At 40.6% G+C, this 17,024-nt stretch overlaps 1 protein-coding gene across 1 annotated transcript in view; it reads right to left on the bottom strand.

The window, feature by feature from the left end:
* Window positions 1–17,024, bottom strand: part of LOC122920026 (mucin-2-like) — a 126,271-nt gene that overhangs the window by 84,731 nt on the left and 24,516 nt on the right. The window contains exons 8-11 of the mRNA XM_044269235.1: window positions 12,215–12,334; window positions 11,328–11,331; window positions 10,828–11,083; window positions 1,607–1,653 (exon numbers count right to left, since the gene is read on the bottom strand). Of these exons, the coding sequence (XP_044125170.1) occupies window positions 1,607–1,653; window positions 10,828–11,083; window positions 11,328–11,331; window positions 12,215–12,334 (427 nt within the window). The remainder of the gene's footprint in view (window positions 1–1,606; window positions 1,654–10,827; window positions 11,084–11,327; window positions 11,332–12,214; window positions 12,335–17,024) is intronic.

Raw genomic sequence — 17,024 nt, 5'->3', positions numbered from 1 at the left:
ACAGCCCCAGGGCCGCTGCCTCTTGGAATATAGTGCTGATGTAGTTGGCAAGTGCCCCATGAGAGGTCAGAGTTCAGAGTAGGCAGAGTTCATTCCAAAAAACAAAAAATAATAATTCTAAGTTTCCCATTAGGTAATTCTAAGTTAGTACAGTAAGTTCCCACACTTATTGCAAACATCTAATAGCCAAAGAGATTAAGGGCCTGCACAGATCTCCTAGGGCCCCCCCTCCAACACTGAGTTTCCCAGTACACATGTGTCAAACACTTCCAGGTAATGCAGAATGCAAAGCACAATGCTCAAAATTTCTGATGAATTTAATGCAATAAAAAAGGTTGCCCATGGCCTCACCCACTTTATCTAACATGTCAGTAAAATTTACCAGGTGTTTAATAAATGTGTCACTCATTCCTTTCACCATATTTCTCAGTGTATTCACACCCAACAACTGGCATACATATATTCATAAATCTACTACTTCCAATTTATTAAAAAGCTGGCGACCTGCAGCCACCCACTAGGGGGAGCTCAGTTCATAGAAATGTATGCAGGTACCATTGACTGCAATGGAAGATGTAATTACCTGTTTGCAATAAGCTTAGTGATGGCTGCATGAAAATTCTGTTTTTACATTGAAAAAAGAGCCGGATCCTGCATCCCACTGGCCCAGTAGCCGTCACGTCATCTGTCTCCATTGAAGGTACACCATTGAAAAAGGAATTCTCACTCGGAGGACCTCTCATGGATCTCGTATTGATTTAATTGGGAACTGTGTAATGCTTTATTTCCCCTGTGGGGGCATTGTATGGAAATTCAACATTTGCTGCTTTGTCCGCCCACATATTAAAGCTGACCAGTGGAGTCCAAATAATAGGCTATCCTAAGGATTTTCTGAGAGTTACAATTAAATTGATTGGATCATTAAAGGGGTTATCCAACCCCTATAATGACCCCCTAATGCACAGGCTCTTCAGATAGGTTATACTTACCCCGCTTCCCAGCACCTGCGTCGCACAACCACCGCTGCATCTCTCCATCGCCCCAATCAAAACATCCGGCGATGGTGAGAGGGGGGTCTGGTTGCTGGTCTGTCTAGACAATAGCAGGCTGCTATGGGGTTGAGCCTCCCTAGTTTCACTTGAGATGCAGCGCCGGCCACATGGGCATCAGGAAAAATGTTGGAGAGTGGAGTAAGTATAACCAATCTGAGGAGCCCAGGCATTAGGGGGTCATTATAGTGGTTGGATAACCTCTTTAAGTGAAGGAAAATTGTGGCTCACTGCTCTGGTGCCTGGTAGTGAATAGCTTTCCTGCTTGAAGTGACTGTTTAATAGTGACTACCTGCATCTACTACTAGGTGGAGCTCATTTAGAGATATACAAAAATTATCAAAAAACAAAACATTGACCATTAATGTAAATTATGGTGTAGTAATTCTGGTGGTGGGCTCAGTTGAGCTAGTATGCTTTTTGCTATGGAGGCCTACAATTTTTATTTTTTTTTTACTGTATATGAAACTACTACTTAGAACAAAAACTGGCAGGCACTTTCACAGAATGCAATACATTATAAATCTGGTGAATTTGATATTGAAAACCTTTCTTACCAGTAATTAATGGCTTCAAACAGTTCATTTTTCCTTTGCTACAGACACTGTAAAAGAAAATCAGATCTCAACAAGAGAAATGGCAAATTTTACCCTATTGATATAAGAAGTGTTTGCAATTGTTAAACTTTTGCCCCACGACAAAAATTTTTATAAAAGTGACTGAAAGAATTATGCAGCATAATCACAAGTCTGGCTTATTTTCACTTTATTGACATAATTTACATGTGACAAGTGACGTCACCTTGTAGACAACACCTAAAACTTTGGTTCCTTCCACTCCGTCACAATTTACTTAAAGGAAGCCTGTCTCTTCGCTTTCACCAATATAACTAACAGCATTTCCCCACAGAAGATTGCAAACACATTCCAAACATACCTATTTCTACATTGAGAGGGTCATTAACGATGGTAAAATATGCCTAAATTTGGCGTATTTCAGGCATAGATGCAGCGCAATGGTTAGCTGTGCCGCTATCTGCGAGTTTTCCCCGCTCATGCCAGGTCTAAATTGTCGGCATGGTGTGGACAGGGAAGGGATCGGGCCGTTTTTTACTCCTGTTTTAGGAAGCTGTCTTACATTTAGAAATGGTGCTGGAGGCACCGAAGTTATGGACAAGCATGCTCCTCTACATAAATTCAGCAGATCCACCGCCAGTTTAGGGCTTTATTAAGACCAGGGTCTAAAATGCTGGTTTTAATAAATGCTCCCCTGAATCTTTATTCCATGTCCAGGAAAAATACTTTTATTTTGCTGACAAATGGCTCCCAAGTGCCCAGTTTTTCTGATTTAAGTGCTTATAACAAACCGGACTGAAGAGGGGAGGATTGCTTTAGCTGCTCATATCTTGGGATTGGTAGTAGCTAGAAATATGGGCCTGACCTTATACCCTTATACAAAAGCTGTCATTCCAAACAGTACAAATATCAGCATTATATCCACTACATCAGAAGATACCACTGTTAGAAATCAGGTTGGCAGTGAATGCAGGTGAAAGTGACAGTAAAAACAGATTTCACATCTATCACTCCTGACTCGATTGTCCGGCATAAGGTGGCCATGGGTGTAGCTATAGAAGCTTTAGCAGATAAAGTTGCATCTGGGCCCCTAAGCCATGGAGCCCACAGAACCTACTTCAGTGCACCCAAAGGACAAACATTAATTGTGGCATCATAGTTACTGTGACTACTCCTTCCCTGTCTCTTCTCAGGGTACATGCTTAAAAGTGAAGGAGAGGAAGAGTTGAGGTGGAAATCCCTCCTTCCTACACCAACTCTTGAGCCATTTCTTTCCCTCCCTAATCTCCAACTGCCTTTCTGGTGTGGCTCGTGGTACCGGTAATATTTCAGAAAATACTACCTTAGAGGTCCTTTCCCTGAGCTTACGACCTAAATCCCTCAAATAATTTTTAAGGACTCTCCAAATACCTCTAATTTTGTCCTTGGTTCCAATGTGGACCATAACCGCTTGGTCTTCACCAGCCTCTCCGCTTAATCTATCACCCTGATCCACGATATGTCGAAATAGAGTGCCAGAAAGACAACACAACGTTCAACGATCTTTTGTGACAGATTGCCCTATATGTTCCCCTAATGATAGAGTATCTCATTACCAGCCCCTGTCTGGCCTGCCCTGCTCTCCTGGTCCCCTGCTTACTGGAGCTGACAATCCTCTCACTGGCAGAGGAAGTGTCTGGCTGCAGCAGTGCTCTCCCTGAACTGACCTTCCCTTCATCTATGAACTTTGCAAACTTATTGGGGTGTGTCAGATCAAGGCTAGCCTCCCTGGCACTTTTCCCTCTACTTTGCTTTCTAAATGTAATTCAGCTACCTACCTTACTTCCCTGAGCCTCCATGATACCATCCTCCCCCACATTTATCATCATTAGACCTCCATGTCAGACCCCAGATCAGAACTCAGATCAGGACTCCATGTCAGACCCTCCATATCAGACCCCAGATCAGACCCCCATTACACCTCCCTGTCAGACCCCAACATCAGACCTCAGATCAGGACTCCATTTCAGACCCCCCCCCCCTATATTAGACTCCCATTATACCTCCAAGTCAAACCACCCAAGTATCAAACCTCAGATCAGGACTCCATGTCAGTCCCCATTCAACATCAGACCTCATATCAGACCCCCTTTAGACCTTCATGTCAGACCCCTACATCAGACCTCAGATCAGGACTCCATTTCAGACCCCCCCCATATTAGACTCCCATTAGACCTCCAAGTCAAACCACCCAAGTATCAAACCTCAGATCAGGACTCCATGTCAGACCCCATCCAACATCAGACCTCAGATCAGACCCTCATTAGACCTTCATGTCAGACCCTCCAAGTATCAGACCTCAGACCAGATCTTAAAATAAATAAATTAACTTACCTGTCCTGATCCACAGCTCCTCTCCAGGTCCGGCGGTCTCCCCTTTCTCAGCTCCCGGTTTTCTCTGAGCTCACGCTGCACTGTCTGCACCTGTCTGCCCTCAGTGTCAGGTCATAGTGCGTGCCAATGTCCTGACACTGTAGGTAGTCAGGACAGTGAAGTGTGGGCCCAGAGAAGACTAGGGAGGAGATGTGAATACAATGCTCACAGAGCTTCACTCCCCCCACCTCCTGCAAACAAGTCAGCACTTCCATAATGGAAGCACTTACTATCATTCACTTTATAATACACACTGCATTCTATAAAACAAAAAATACAGTGCCAGGGCCCCCCTGGCTTAGGGGTCTGGTCGCAACTGCGACTGCTGTAACCTCTATAGCTGCACCACTGGACATGGGGCATATTGTGCTTGTTATAGGATCTAATAAGTGCCTATTCTCGACAGTTATGGGGGCTTTAACTCTATACCAACTTTTAATTGTATTACTTTATGAATTTTACCTTCCCGACATAACCATTTGTGAAAATGAAAAACTCGGGCTAAAGCAACATTTTACTGAAAGAAATTCAATTTTTAATTTTGACAGGCAAGTGTTTCTAAATTTAATGAAATGCCTGTTGGGTCAAGATGCTTCCTACCACCCTTGATAAATTCCATGAGGGGTGATGTTTCCAAAAGGGGTCACTTCCTGGGGGTTTACACTCAAGGTACCTCAGGGTATCTTAAAATGTGTCATGGTGCCTAAAAACCATTTTAGCAAACTCTGCCCTCTAAAATCCATATGGCATTCCTTCCCTTCTGAGCCCTACTGTGTGCCCATACAGCAGTTTACAACAGCGTATAGAGAACTTCTGTAAACTGCAGAACCAGCTTAATAAATACTGAGGTTTTTTTTTTGGTGTGTCAGAGGAACACAGGAAAATCTGCACAAAAAAATTAAACTTGTAAAGTTTTGAATAATTTTTAAAGTTTGGAATCATTTGAGGGGTGTAGTTTCTAAATGGTACAGGGTTTATAATTTTCCTAGTTTTTTAGCCCCGCAGTAGGTACCCTTACATCTATTTTTTCCACTCTGGATAGAGCCTCTGTAGGGTCTCTAAAATAGGACCAGGTTCCAGCTGGGGCCACCCCTTTCAGGGCTTTTTGGACCGCGTACCTAGAATATTGGAACACTAGTATCATAATATTTTTTGCATGTATGCTTTTCCTAGTTTTTTAGCCCCGCAGCTGGTTCCCTCACAGCCATTTTTTCCACTCTGGATAGGGCCTCTTTAGGGTCTCTAAAATAGGACCAGGTTCCAGCCGGGACCACCCCTTTCAGGACTTTTTGGACCCTGTACCTAGGATATTATAGGGTGGACTAGGCCAAGTAGGGTGTGGTAGGGTTAGCTTCCCTCCCTTAGGCCGCATCCTCACTAGTCACCCGCTAGTCCGTGTAGGGTGCCATCCGTGACACTTTGCTCTATTGTGGAAACATACTTTCAACAATCGTGAGACAACCATTATTTGTGTTTATATGTGTCAAGTAGTCACATTCGGCACCCATCCAGCCACTTGACGGGTATACCCAGTGCTCCTGACGGTTCACTACCAGTGATTAGTAGAGCTCTGGGCCTGACATTTTTTTGTGTTTTTTGTCAAGTAGGGGCCTATGTTTTATTTACTAATACCTTTAAAAGTTACGTTTTATTAAGTTACTGCCCCCCTTTCCGTTTTGCATTCCTTAGCTTTGGAGCAGTATTCAGGGTTGGGTATACCTACTTTCCCTGATTGACCACTTTACTTGCGTAGTTTGGTTTCTATTATACAGTTGAAACCAGAAGTTTACATACACTATATAAAAATACACATATGCATGCTTTTATCAATATCTGACATGAAATCTGAATAAATCCTTCCTGTTTTTGGTCAATTAGGATTACCATAATTATTATTATTTGCCAAATGCCAGAATAATGAAGGAGAGAGAATGTTTTAAGGTATTTTTAGTACTTTCTGCAAATATATCCACAGGGGTGTCTCTAATTAACTCAAATGTTGCCAACAAACCTAACAGAAGCTTCCAAACACATGACATCATAATATGGGAAGTCCAGAATTGTTTAAAGGCATACTAATCTTAGTGTATGTAAATTTTTGACATTGCAGAAAGTAGCCAAAATGTCTTAAAACATTCTCTCTTTCATTATTCTGGCATTTGGCAAATAATAACAATTATGGTAATCCTAATTGACCAAAAACAGGAAAGGTTTATTCTGATTTTATGTCAGATATTGAGAAAAACATGCATATGTGTCTTTTTTATATAGTGTATATAAACTTCTTGTTTCAACTGTATATACCTCTTAATGTCTGTTCCAAACTGAATTGGTACTTAAAGGGGGCCGTCAACATGACATTGCAATGTAAACTACAGGCACCATGTATGGGAAAAGATTCTGTGTAACTTTAAAATTCCTGCTAATTCTGGGCTTTGAAGTCATGTACAAGGTCCTACCAGTGATTGACAGCTATCTCTGTATGTAAAGTCATAGAGAAATCACTAATGGGCCCACCTCTTTGACTTTAAAGGCCAGACTGAGAAGGAATTTAAGTGTATAAAATATACATTTTATTGACTTCTCCCATTCCATAACATGCTGTCTGCAACTCAAACACAACATTGAACATGACAAGTTTCCTTAAAAAATTTGGTTTTGGAAATTTTCTTGAAAATCTGAAAAAAATACTTCTAAAATCCTAAGGCTTCTAATGACCTAAAAAATACAATTACAAAATTATACCAAAATAAATTAAACATATAATGAATGTCAATTAATAACTATTTTGTGAAGTATCAATATCTCTCTTAGAATCAGAGAAATTCGAATTGAGAAAATTGCTAATTTTTCCAACATTTCTGTAAAGCTACTAACACGAAGAACAATGTTATGAAAACAAAAGCTGAACTTCAACTTTAGAAGCAAAAAAGTATTGGATAAAGAATGTACATTTGTATCTGAAGGGGAATTTCATCTCCAAAAGGTGCGATATGTGGATTTAATAAATAATTATTCAGATCATTTCTGGATGGTGTATGTACCTTGAATTTCAGCTTTTTTCCTGCCAAGTTGTATAGAAAGGTTTTAATTGGTGCTTACCCTTTAATTCCTTGTAATGTAGTTAGTTAGAGATGTCTGATACCTGGCCACGTTCCTGCAGTATGAAGTAACTGTACATGCGTACTGACCCTTAAGTGGGACTAGGTGTGGCCAGGAGACTAGAAAACCCTTAGCTATGGAACAAAGAGCTCAGCTCATTGAAGACATCATCAGGGTAAGATGTGTCTTGCTACCATCACCTCTATTTGTATCATATGAGCATTGGCTGAGTGCCATGTTGGGCGGTGGTTGAAGTGGAGCTTTTTCTTTTGTTTTGATGACTTTTAGTGACTGTAACAGTTTACTTTTCTTTGTAAATCTATCTATCTATCTAAAAGGAAAAAGTTGGCAGAACCGAAAAATAAAAAATGAGAACTGGACGGGTGCTATGTCCTAGGGCATAGGCTGACTATGAAAATTGTAGATTCACACTGAAGGCATCAAAACTATGACATATTTTCAGTTGTTTCACACTTTTTTGTTATGTATATAATTCCACATGTGTTAATTCATAGTTTTAATGCCTTCAGTGTGAATCTACAATTTTCATAGTCATAAATATAAAGAAAACTCTTTGAATGAGAAGGTGTGTCCAAACTTTTGGTCTGTACTGTATATATATATATATATATATATATATATAGATATATATACTGTGTACACACCTAAGTCACGTTAAGTCTATTTTCTCTACTACACAAGTATACACTTCCAGTCCTCTTCGATTTGGGATTCTGCTGCCAGTAGACCTAGTGATATCCATACTATCCTATCAAGGACCTTCCACAACAACACAAGGTAAGCACCCCCACCTATAAAGCTTGTCAGCTTTATTAGCCATATCACCCTTATTATAATACTACCCAATGTGGTGCTGGGTTTTGTTTGTTTTTAACACATCAGTAAAGTATTATGTCTCAGGACAAAACAGTCTCAGAATCACTTGGATAAGTAAAACCATTCCAAAGTTATTACCCCATGAAGTGACATATGTCAGATTTGCAAATTAGGCTGTTAGGATGCAAGATGATGTATCTTAGGGCACATCCCTTTTCCTGCACAGCTATGCCTCCTTGTCAAGATAGACACAGTAATTTCACTAAATCCAAACGATCAAATTTGCACCATATTTTGGCCCAACTTACATTAAAATCTAGGTGCACTCACACTGGTAAATGTGGGACAATGATTTTAAAGAGAACCTGTCACCGTGAAAATGCAGTGTAATCTGCCAGCAGTATGGTGAACAGATTTATATATAGCTTTGTGGGAAAAATTCTGTAAAACTTGTATTTCATTCATTTAAATGGCTCATCATTCTGAGCTTTGAAGTCAGGGAGACGGTCCTATCAGTGATTGACAGCTATCTCTGTATACACAGTCATAGAGGGAAGGCTGTCAATCACTGATAAGACCACCTCCTTGAATTCAAAGACCAGAATGAGCAGGAATTGAAATGAATAACTTACAAGTTTTACCTAATAATTCCCTAAAAAAAACTATAGTCAATCTACTTTGCTCCTCCTGCTCTATAACATGCTGCCTGCAGATCAAACTCCATGTTCAACATGACAAGTTCCCTTTAAAATTATGACAGAAGAGAAGAAAAAAAAAATCATTGAAGTCACTGAATGTTTACTGATGTAATGAAACTGGAAATATCCTTCCATGCTAAAAGGCTACAGTGGGATGCGAAAGTTTGGGCAACCTTGTTAATCGTCATGATTTTCCTGTATAAATCGTTAATTGTTACCATAAAAAATGTCAGTTAAATATATCATATAGGAGACACACACAGTGATATTTGAGAAGTGAAATGAAGTTTATTGGATTTACAGAAAGTGTGCTACAATTGTTTAAACAAAATTAGGCAGGTGCATAAATTTGGGCACTGTTGTTGTCATTTTATTGATTCCAAAACCTTTAGAACTAATTATTGGAACTCAAATTGGCTTGGTAAGCTCAGTGACCCCTGACCTACATACACAGGTGAATCCAATTATGAGAAAGAGTATTAAGGGGGTCAATTGTAAGTTTCCCTCCTCTTTTAATTTTCTCTGAAGAGGAGCAATATGGGGTCTCAAAACAACTCTCAAATGACCTGAAGACAAAGATTGTTCACCATCATGGTTTAGGGGAAGGACACAGAAAGCTGTCTCAGAGATTTCAGCCGTCTGTTTCCACAGTTAGGGACATATTGAGGAAATGGAAGACCACAGGCTCAGGTCAAGTTAAGGCTTGAAGTGGCAGACCAAGAAAAATCTCGGATAGACAGAAGCGACGAATGGTGAGAACAGTCAGAGTCAACCCACAGACCAGCACCAAAGACCTACAACATCATCTTGCTGCAGATGGAGTCACTGTGCATCGTTCAACCATTCGGCGCACTTTACACAATGAGATGCTGTCTGCGAGAGTGATGCTTCATTTTGGAATAAGGTGCTGTGGACTGATGAAACTAAAATTGAGTTATTTGGCCATAACAAGGGGCGTTATGCATGAAGGAAAAAGAACACAGCATTCCAAGAAAAACACCTGCTACCTACAGTAAAATATGGTGGTGGTTCCATCATGCTGTGGGGCTGTGTGGCCAGCGCAGGGACTGGGAATCTTGTCAAAGTTGAGGGACGCATGGATTCCACTCAGTATCAGCAGATTCTGGAGACCAATGTCCAGGAATCAGTGATAAAGCTGAAGCTGCACCTGGGCTGGATCTTTCAACAAGACAACGACCCTAAACACTGCTCAAAATCCACTAAGGCATTTATACAGAGGAACAAGTACAACGTTCTGGAATGGCCATCTCAGTCCCCAGATCTGAATATAATTGAAAATCTGTGGTGTGACTTAAAGAGAGCCGTCCATGCTCGGAAGCCATCAAACCTGAATGAACTACAGATGTTTTGTAAAGAGGAATGGTCCAACATACCTTCAACCAGAATCCAGACTCTCATTGGAACCTACAGAAAGCATTTAGAGGCTGTAATTTATGCAAAAGGAGGATCTACTAAATATTGATTTCATTTATTTTTTGTGGTGCCCAAATTTATGCACCTGCCTAATTTTGTTTCAATAATTATAGCACACTTTCTGTAAATCCAATAAACTTCATTTCACTTCTCAAATATCACTGTGTGTGTCTCCTATATGATATATTTAACTGACATTTTTTATCGTAACAACCAACGATTTATACAGGAAAATCATGACGATTAACAAGGTTGCCCAAACTTTCGCATCCCACTGTATGCACATATTCGGGTCATTTTTTATGATTGCATTTTACTCATTTGGGCTCAAATATTTTTTTTTAATTGGCATTTGTTAAAAATGTTCAGCCATTTCTAAGATACAAGGGTTAAAAATCAGTCTGCTTACAAGTTGTGACTTGTTTTTCTTTGAATCCTATTCTACATCTCTTATCTCTGATCTCCTGACTTCATAAACACTCATTTATAGCTCAATGTTAACCAAACTTATAAGAATATAGCATAAATAAGTGGTCATGAGATCAAGAGTTCAGCGATAAGAGCTAAACATGAGTGTCTGGTGGGGTTTCAAAGGAAACAGAAAGTCACAGCTTGCAAACAGACTGATTTTTAATAAAAAGTTAATCATTAAAAATGCCTCAAATGCATACATAGCCTTTAAATGACACTTATTGACCATCTGAAATGTAGAATACTCACCAAATTATTCCATTATCGTTTATGGATTGGTCTGGTGGTACCTCATTGCCTCTGTAATAACATGGACAGGAGGAAGCCGGAATACAGCTGCCAGATTCATTTAGATAATAGCCATACCTACATGTACACCCAATCAATGGATCAAAATGAACTTTGCAGAGGACGTCAGGCTCACTTAGAGAGCGGCAAGTGGGTAGACATGAGCTAATCTTGTAGCTAAAACTCTGTGTTCTAGGACAATATGTTGAATAATTACCTGCAAAAACATTAAATATAGCTGAACAATATTAAAAACATGCTATACTACAGTATATGATTCAAAACAATCTGTCGGCTCGTTTGATCATGCTAGACTGCTGACAACACTAGGTAGAGGCTGGAGTGAACAGAGCAAACATACATTTATGGAGCTTTTATCATCAGGAGTAGTGTAACTATGAACTATTGTTCTACCAGATTCTGCTTTCTAAGTGCACTAGAGGTGGAGCTTCATTGTAAACTGCACTCTGTATTAAGCTGCTTTACAACACCTCTCCTCTGCTCTAAGTGACATCTGTACTGATCTCCTGGTTGAATGTTACAGCTGTAACTCAGAGCAAAGGGTAGGTGCTGTAAAGTAGCTCAATGCAGAGACCACTTCACAGTGAAGCTCCACCTCAAGTGCACCTAGGATGCAGAATCTGGCACAATAAAAGTTCATATTAGAACTACTCTTGGTAAAAGATTCACTAAAGGTATGTTTGTACTGCTGCCTCCAGCCTCTAGTGCTATCAGCAGCTTTCCATAGTCAAAACAAAACCCCCTATAAAGTATTTTTTTGGTCTTACATAAATAATACTTATTGTATGTAAAAATGTATTGAAATTTGATTTGGATTCTATTTAGTTGAATTGGTCAGCTGATTCAGGTCAAAAATAAATTCCATAGTGGTAATAGGCCTGAGCCTGTACGAGGCTACCAGGCATATTACAGATATACTCGAATGCAGGCCTGCAGGTGCATTTAAATATACTGAATTGTCCATGTACTAATGTATAAAATCACATTAGAGTGTGGAAAATATAATGTTCATGTCCCCTAGAGGGGCTTAAAAAATATAGACATAGGCATCGCCCCATCCCAAAACAGCCATGCTATTAAAATGCAAAGATATTAATCCCATGTGGGGAATTAAGTTACGGAAAAAAATCTAGATATCCAATTCTCAATTTTTTCGTCACTTCACCTCCCCAACAAACTGAATAGAAAGTGACCAAAAAGTAATACACATCCTATTGGCTTAGGAAGCACCATGCCATTGCGTTGTTTGGTCATCATATAGTCATGTTACCTTTCAGATTGCCATCAAGCAGAAATTTATAAAGTAATTCTATACTTACTGCAGGACTATAGTTTGCCATTTGTCTAGCAGAATCCCTTTTGCTGCACATATTTTGTAATATGAAAAGAGGGCAGCACACATACAGTTTTCACTATTTTCACATCTACAGGTGTCCATCAGGCAGTTCTGAAAATAAATTATATTTTTACATAGTTTCCTTTTCACATACAATTTGTTTGGCATTTTTTAAATATAATTCCATTTTAATTTTTCCATAATTATAATGATTAAAATCCAATGTAAATATCTGTTTGCAAGGAGGGGTATTTAACCAATGTGTTGATATTTTTGCAGCACTGTGTGGTCAAAAATAGGATAGGAAGCAGTAGACAGTCTCTAGGGGTTATCCTTGCTGGCTAAGCTTGTAGTCATATGTCCTATGAGGGTGCTTTCACACATGGCAGATTATGATTCAGACAATTTCTGCAATTGTACATCAGCGCCATTCATCTGACTGAGGGTTGCAGAAATCAACATGCTTCCCACAAACAAAATCTGCCGTGTGTGAAGGCACCTCCCTCTATAAGCTTTTCTACTTGGCATGATGATCTCTTATATAGCCAAAGAAATGAGCAACATGTAATATTGGATGCTGGATCTCCTGTAGTGGCTGCCCAAAACTTCCTCTGGAGTGGCTTGCTTTTGAGTTTAGGCAGTGTAAGTTCAGTCTACATTCATATTCAGTCAGAATCAGAACATTTTGAAAAATTTGGGTCAAATTTTCTAATGTTACAATCAATTTTTTCAGCTCTAGTTCTAAGGGAGCATTTATGCAACCATATTTTTGGTCCCTGTTTTTTGTGAATCACACATGGACCCACTAATTTCTAAGAAGCATAAAAAAGGCGACCAGCACACGGATGTCATCATGTGTGCTGTCCGCATCCTTGCGGCAAAACAAAAATTATAGAGCATGTCCTTTTGTGGACAAGAATAGGCATTTATTTCAATGGGGCCCGCGAAAAGTACAAGATGAGCTTGGACTACATCCGTATTGTGCTAATTCTCAATTTGCCGCCCACAAAATAGATGTGGTTGTGTAAACGCTCCCTAACATACGAACAAAACTGGACAACAGTGCAGGCTGCAGATTCCATAGTTAGAGTAAGTTCTAATAATTTATAATTGCAAACCTCAAAAACTTTTTATATCCACGGAAAACCCTTCTAAACGTATAATAAATTTAGCTCCATGGCTTCCGGAGCTACAGTGGGATGTGAAAATTTGGGCAACCTTGTTAACCGTCATGATTTTCCTGTATAAATCGTTGGTTGTTAGGATAAAAAATGTCAGTTAAATACATCATATAGGAGACACACACAGTGATATTTGAGAAGTGAAATGAAGTTTGTTGGATTCACAGAAAGTGTGCTATAATTATTTAAACAAAATTAGGCAGGTGCATAAATTTGGGCACCACAAAAAAAGAAATGAAATCAATATTTAGTAGATCCTCCTTTTGCAGAAATTACAGCCTCTAAACGCTTCCTGTAGGTTCCAATGAGAATCTGGATTCTGGTTGAAGGTATTTTGGACCATTCCTCTTTACAAAACATCTTTAGGTCATTCGGGTTTGATGGCTTCCGAGCATGGACAGCTCTCTTTAACCACTTCAGCCCCGCTAGCTAAAACCCCCTTCATGACCAGAGCACTTTTTACACTTCGGCACTACACTACTTTCACCGTTTATCGCTCGGTCATGCAACTTACCACCCAAATGAATTTTACCTCCTTTTCTTCTCACTAATAGAGCTTTCATTTGGTGGTATTTCATTGCTGCTGACATTTTTACTTTTTTTTGTTATTAATCAAAATGTAACAATTTTTTTGCAAAAAAATTAAATTTTTCACTTTCAGCTGTAAAATTTTGCAAAAAAAACGACATCCATATATAAATTTTCCGCTAAATTTATTGTTCTACATGTCTTTGATAAAAAAAAAATGTTTGTGCAAAAAAAAAAATGGTTTGGGTAAAAGTTATAGCGTTTACAAACTATGGTACAAAAATGTGAATTTCCGCTTTTTGAAGCAGCTCTGACTTTCTGAGCACCTGTCATGTTTCCTGAGGTTCTACAATGCCCAGACAGTAGTAAAACCCCACAAATGACCCCATTTCGGAAAGTAGACACCCTAAGGTATTCGCTGATGGGCATAGTGAGTTCATAGAACTTTTTATTTTTTGTCACAAGTTAGCGGAAAATGATGATTTTTATTTTAATTTTTTTTTTCTTACAAAGTCTCATATTCCACTAACTTGCGACAAAAAATAAAAAATTCTAGGAACTCGCCGTGCCCTCACGGAATACCTTGGGGTGTCTTCTTTCCAAAATGGGGTCACTTGTGGCGTAGGTATACTGCCCTGGCAATTTAGGGGCCCAAATGTGTAAGAAGTACCTTGCAATCAAAATCTGTAAAAAATGGCCTGTGAAATCCGAAAGGTGCTCTTTGGAATATGTGCCCCTTTGCCCACCTTGGCTGCAAAAAAGTGTCAAACATCTGGTATCGCCGTACTCAGGAGAAGTTGGGGAATGTGTTTTGGGGTGTCATTTTACATATACCCATGCTGGGTGAGAGAAATATCTTGGCAAAAGACAATTTTTTATACAAAGTTGGCATTTGATCAAGATATTTATCTCACCCAGCATGGGTATATGTAAAATGACACCCCAAAACACATTGCCCAACTTCTCCTGAGTACGGCGATACCAGATGTGTGACACTTTTTTGCAGCCTAGATGCGCAAAGGGGCACATATTCCTTTTAGGAGGGCATTTTTAGACATTTGGATCCCAGACTTCTTCTCACACTTTCGGGCCCCTAAAAAGCCAGGGCAGTATAAATACCCCACATGTGACCCCACTTTGGAAAGAAGACACCCCAAGGTATTCAATGAGGGGCATGGCGAGTTCATAGAATTTTTTTTTTTTTTTGCATAAGTTAGCGGAAATTGATTTTTTTTTGTTTTTTTCTCACAAAGTCTCACTTTCCGCTAACTTAGGACAAAAATTTAAATCTTTCATGGACTCAATATGCCCCTCAGCGAATACCTTGGGGTGTCTTCTTTCCGAAATGGGGTCACATGTGGGGTATTTATACTGCCCTGGCTTTTTAGGGGCCCTAAAGCGTGAGAAGAAGTCTGTAATATAAATGTCTAAAAATGTTTACGCATTTGGATTCCTTGAGGGGTATGGTGAGTTCATGTGAGATTTTATTTTTTGACACAAGTTAGTGGAATATGAGACTTTGTAAGAAAAAACAAACAAAAAAATATATATATTTCCGCTAACTTGGGCCAAAAAAATGTCTGAATGGAGCCTTACAGGGGGTAGGGGGGGTAATCAATGACAGGGGGGGTGATCACCCATATAGACTCCCTGATCACCCCCCTGTCATTGATCACCCCCCTGGTAAGGCTCCATTCAGACGTCCGTATGATTTTTACGGATCCACTGATACATGGATCGGATCCGCAAAACACATGCGGACGTCTGAATGGAGCCTTACAGGGGGGTGATCAATAACAGGGGGTGATCAGGGTGATCACCCCCCTGTCATTGATCACCCCCCCTGTAAGGCTCCATTCAGACGTCCGTATGATTTTTACGGATCCATGGATACATGGATCGGATCCTCAAAACACATGCGGACGTCTGAATGGAGCCTTACAGGGGGGTGATCAATGACAGGGGGTGATCAGGGTGATCACCCCCCTGTCATTGATCACCCCCCTGGTAAGGCTCCATTCAGACGTCTGTATGATTTTTACGGATCCACTGATACATGGATCGGATCCGCAAAACACATGCGGACGTCTGAATGGAGCCTTACAGGGGGGTGATCAATGATCCTGATCACCCCCCTGTCATTGATCACCCCCCCTGTAAGGCTCCATTCAGACGTCCGTATTATTTTTACAGATCCATGGATACATGGATCGGATCCGCAAAACACATGCGGACGTCTGAATGGAGCCTTACAGGGGGTTGATCAATGACAGGGGGGTGATCAATGACAGGGGGTGATCAGGGAGTGTATATGGGTGATCACCCGCCTGTCATTGATCACCCCCCTGTAAGGCTCCATTCAGATGTCCGCATGTGTTTTGCGGATCCGATCCATGTCCAAGTCTGCCACTTCTAGCCTTAACTTGAACTGAGCCCGTGGTCTTCCATTTCCCCAATATGTTCCTAACTGTGGAAACAGACAGCGGAAATCTCTGACAGCTTTCTGTATCCTTCCCCTAAACCATGATGGTGAACAATCTTTGTCTTCAGGTCATTTGAGAGTAGTTTTGAGACCCCAATGTTGCTACTCTTCAGAGAAAATTAAAAGAGGGGGGGACTTAGAATTGACCCCCTTAACCCCTTAAGGACATAGGACGTACCGGTACGCCCTATTTCCCGAGTCCTTAAGGACCAAGGACGTACCGGTACGTCCTGACTTTAAAATCGGCATTCCGGCGCCGCAGGGGTTAATTTGAACAGGATGCCGGCTGAAATCATTCAGCCGGCATCCTGTTAAAACGCCAGGGGGGGTCATGTGACCCCCCCGTGTCGGCGATCGCAGCAAACCGCAGGTCAATTCAGACCTGCGGTTTGCTGCGCTTTTTGCAGTTTCTGATCCCCGCGGTCCCTGACCGCGGGGATCAGAAACTTTAGAGTGTCTAAAATCAATATAGTACACCCCCCCCCCTGCACCCCTGCATGATTTGATGGCGGCGGGTGGTGCAGGGGGGGTGTCGCAGGCGGTGGGGGCGTTGCGGGAGGCGGGCGGTGCGGCAGGCGGGATCGCGATCCCCCGCCCGCCTCCCATTGAA

This window comes from Bufo gargarizans, chromosome 10 (assembly GCF_014858855.1).
Source record: "Bufo gargarizans isolate SCDJY-AF-19 chromosome 10, ASM1485885v1, whole genome shotgun sequence".
Lineage (NCBI taxonomy): Eukaryota > Metazoa > Chordata > Amphibia > Anura > Bufonidae > Bufo > Bufo gargarizans.
The sequence above is the reverse complement of the archived record's forward strand: the minus strand, read 5'-3'. Positions and strand labels throughout refer to the sequence as shown.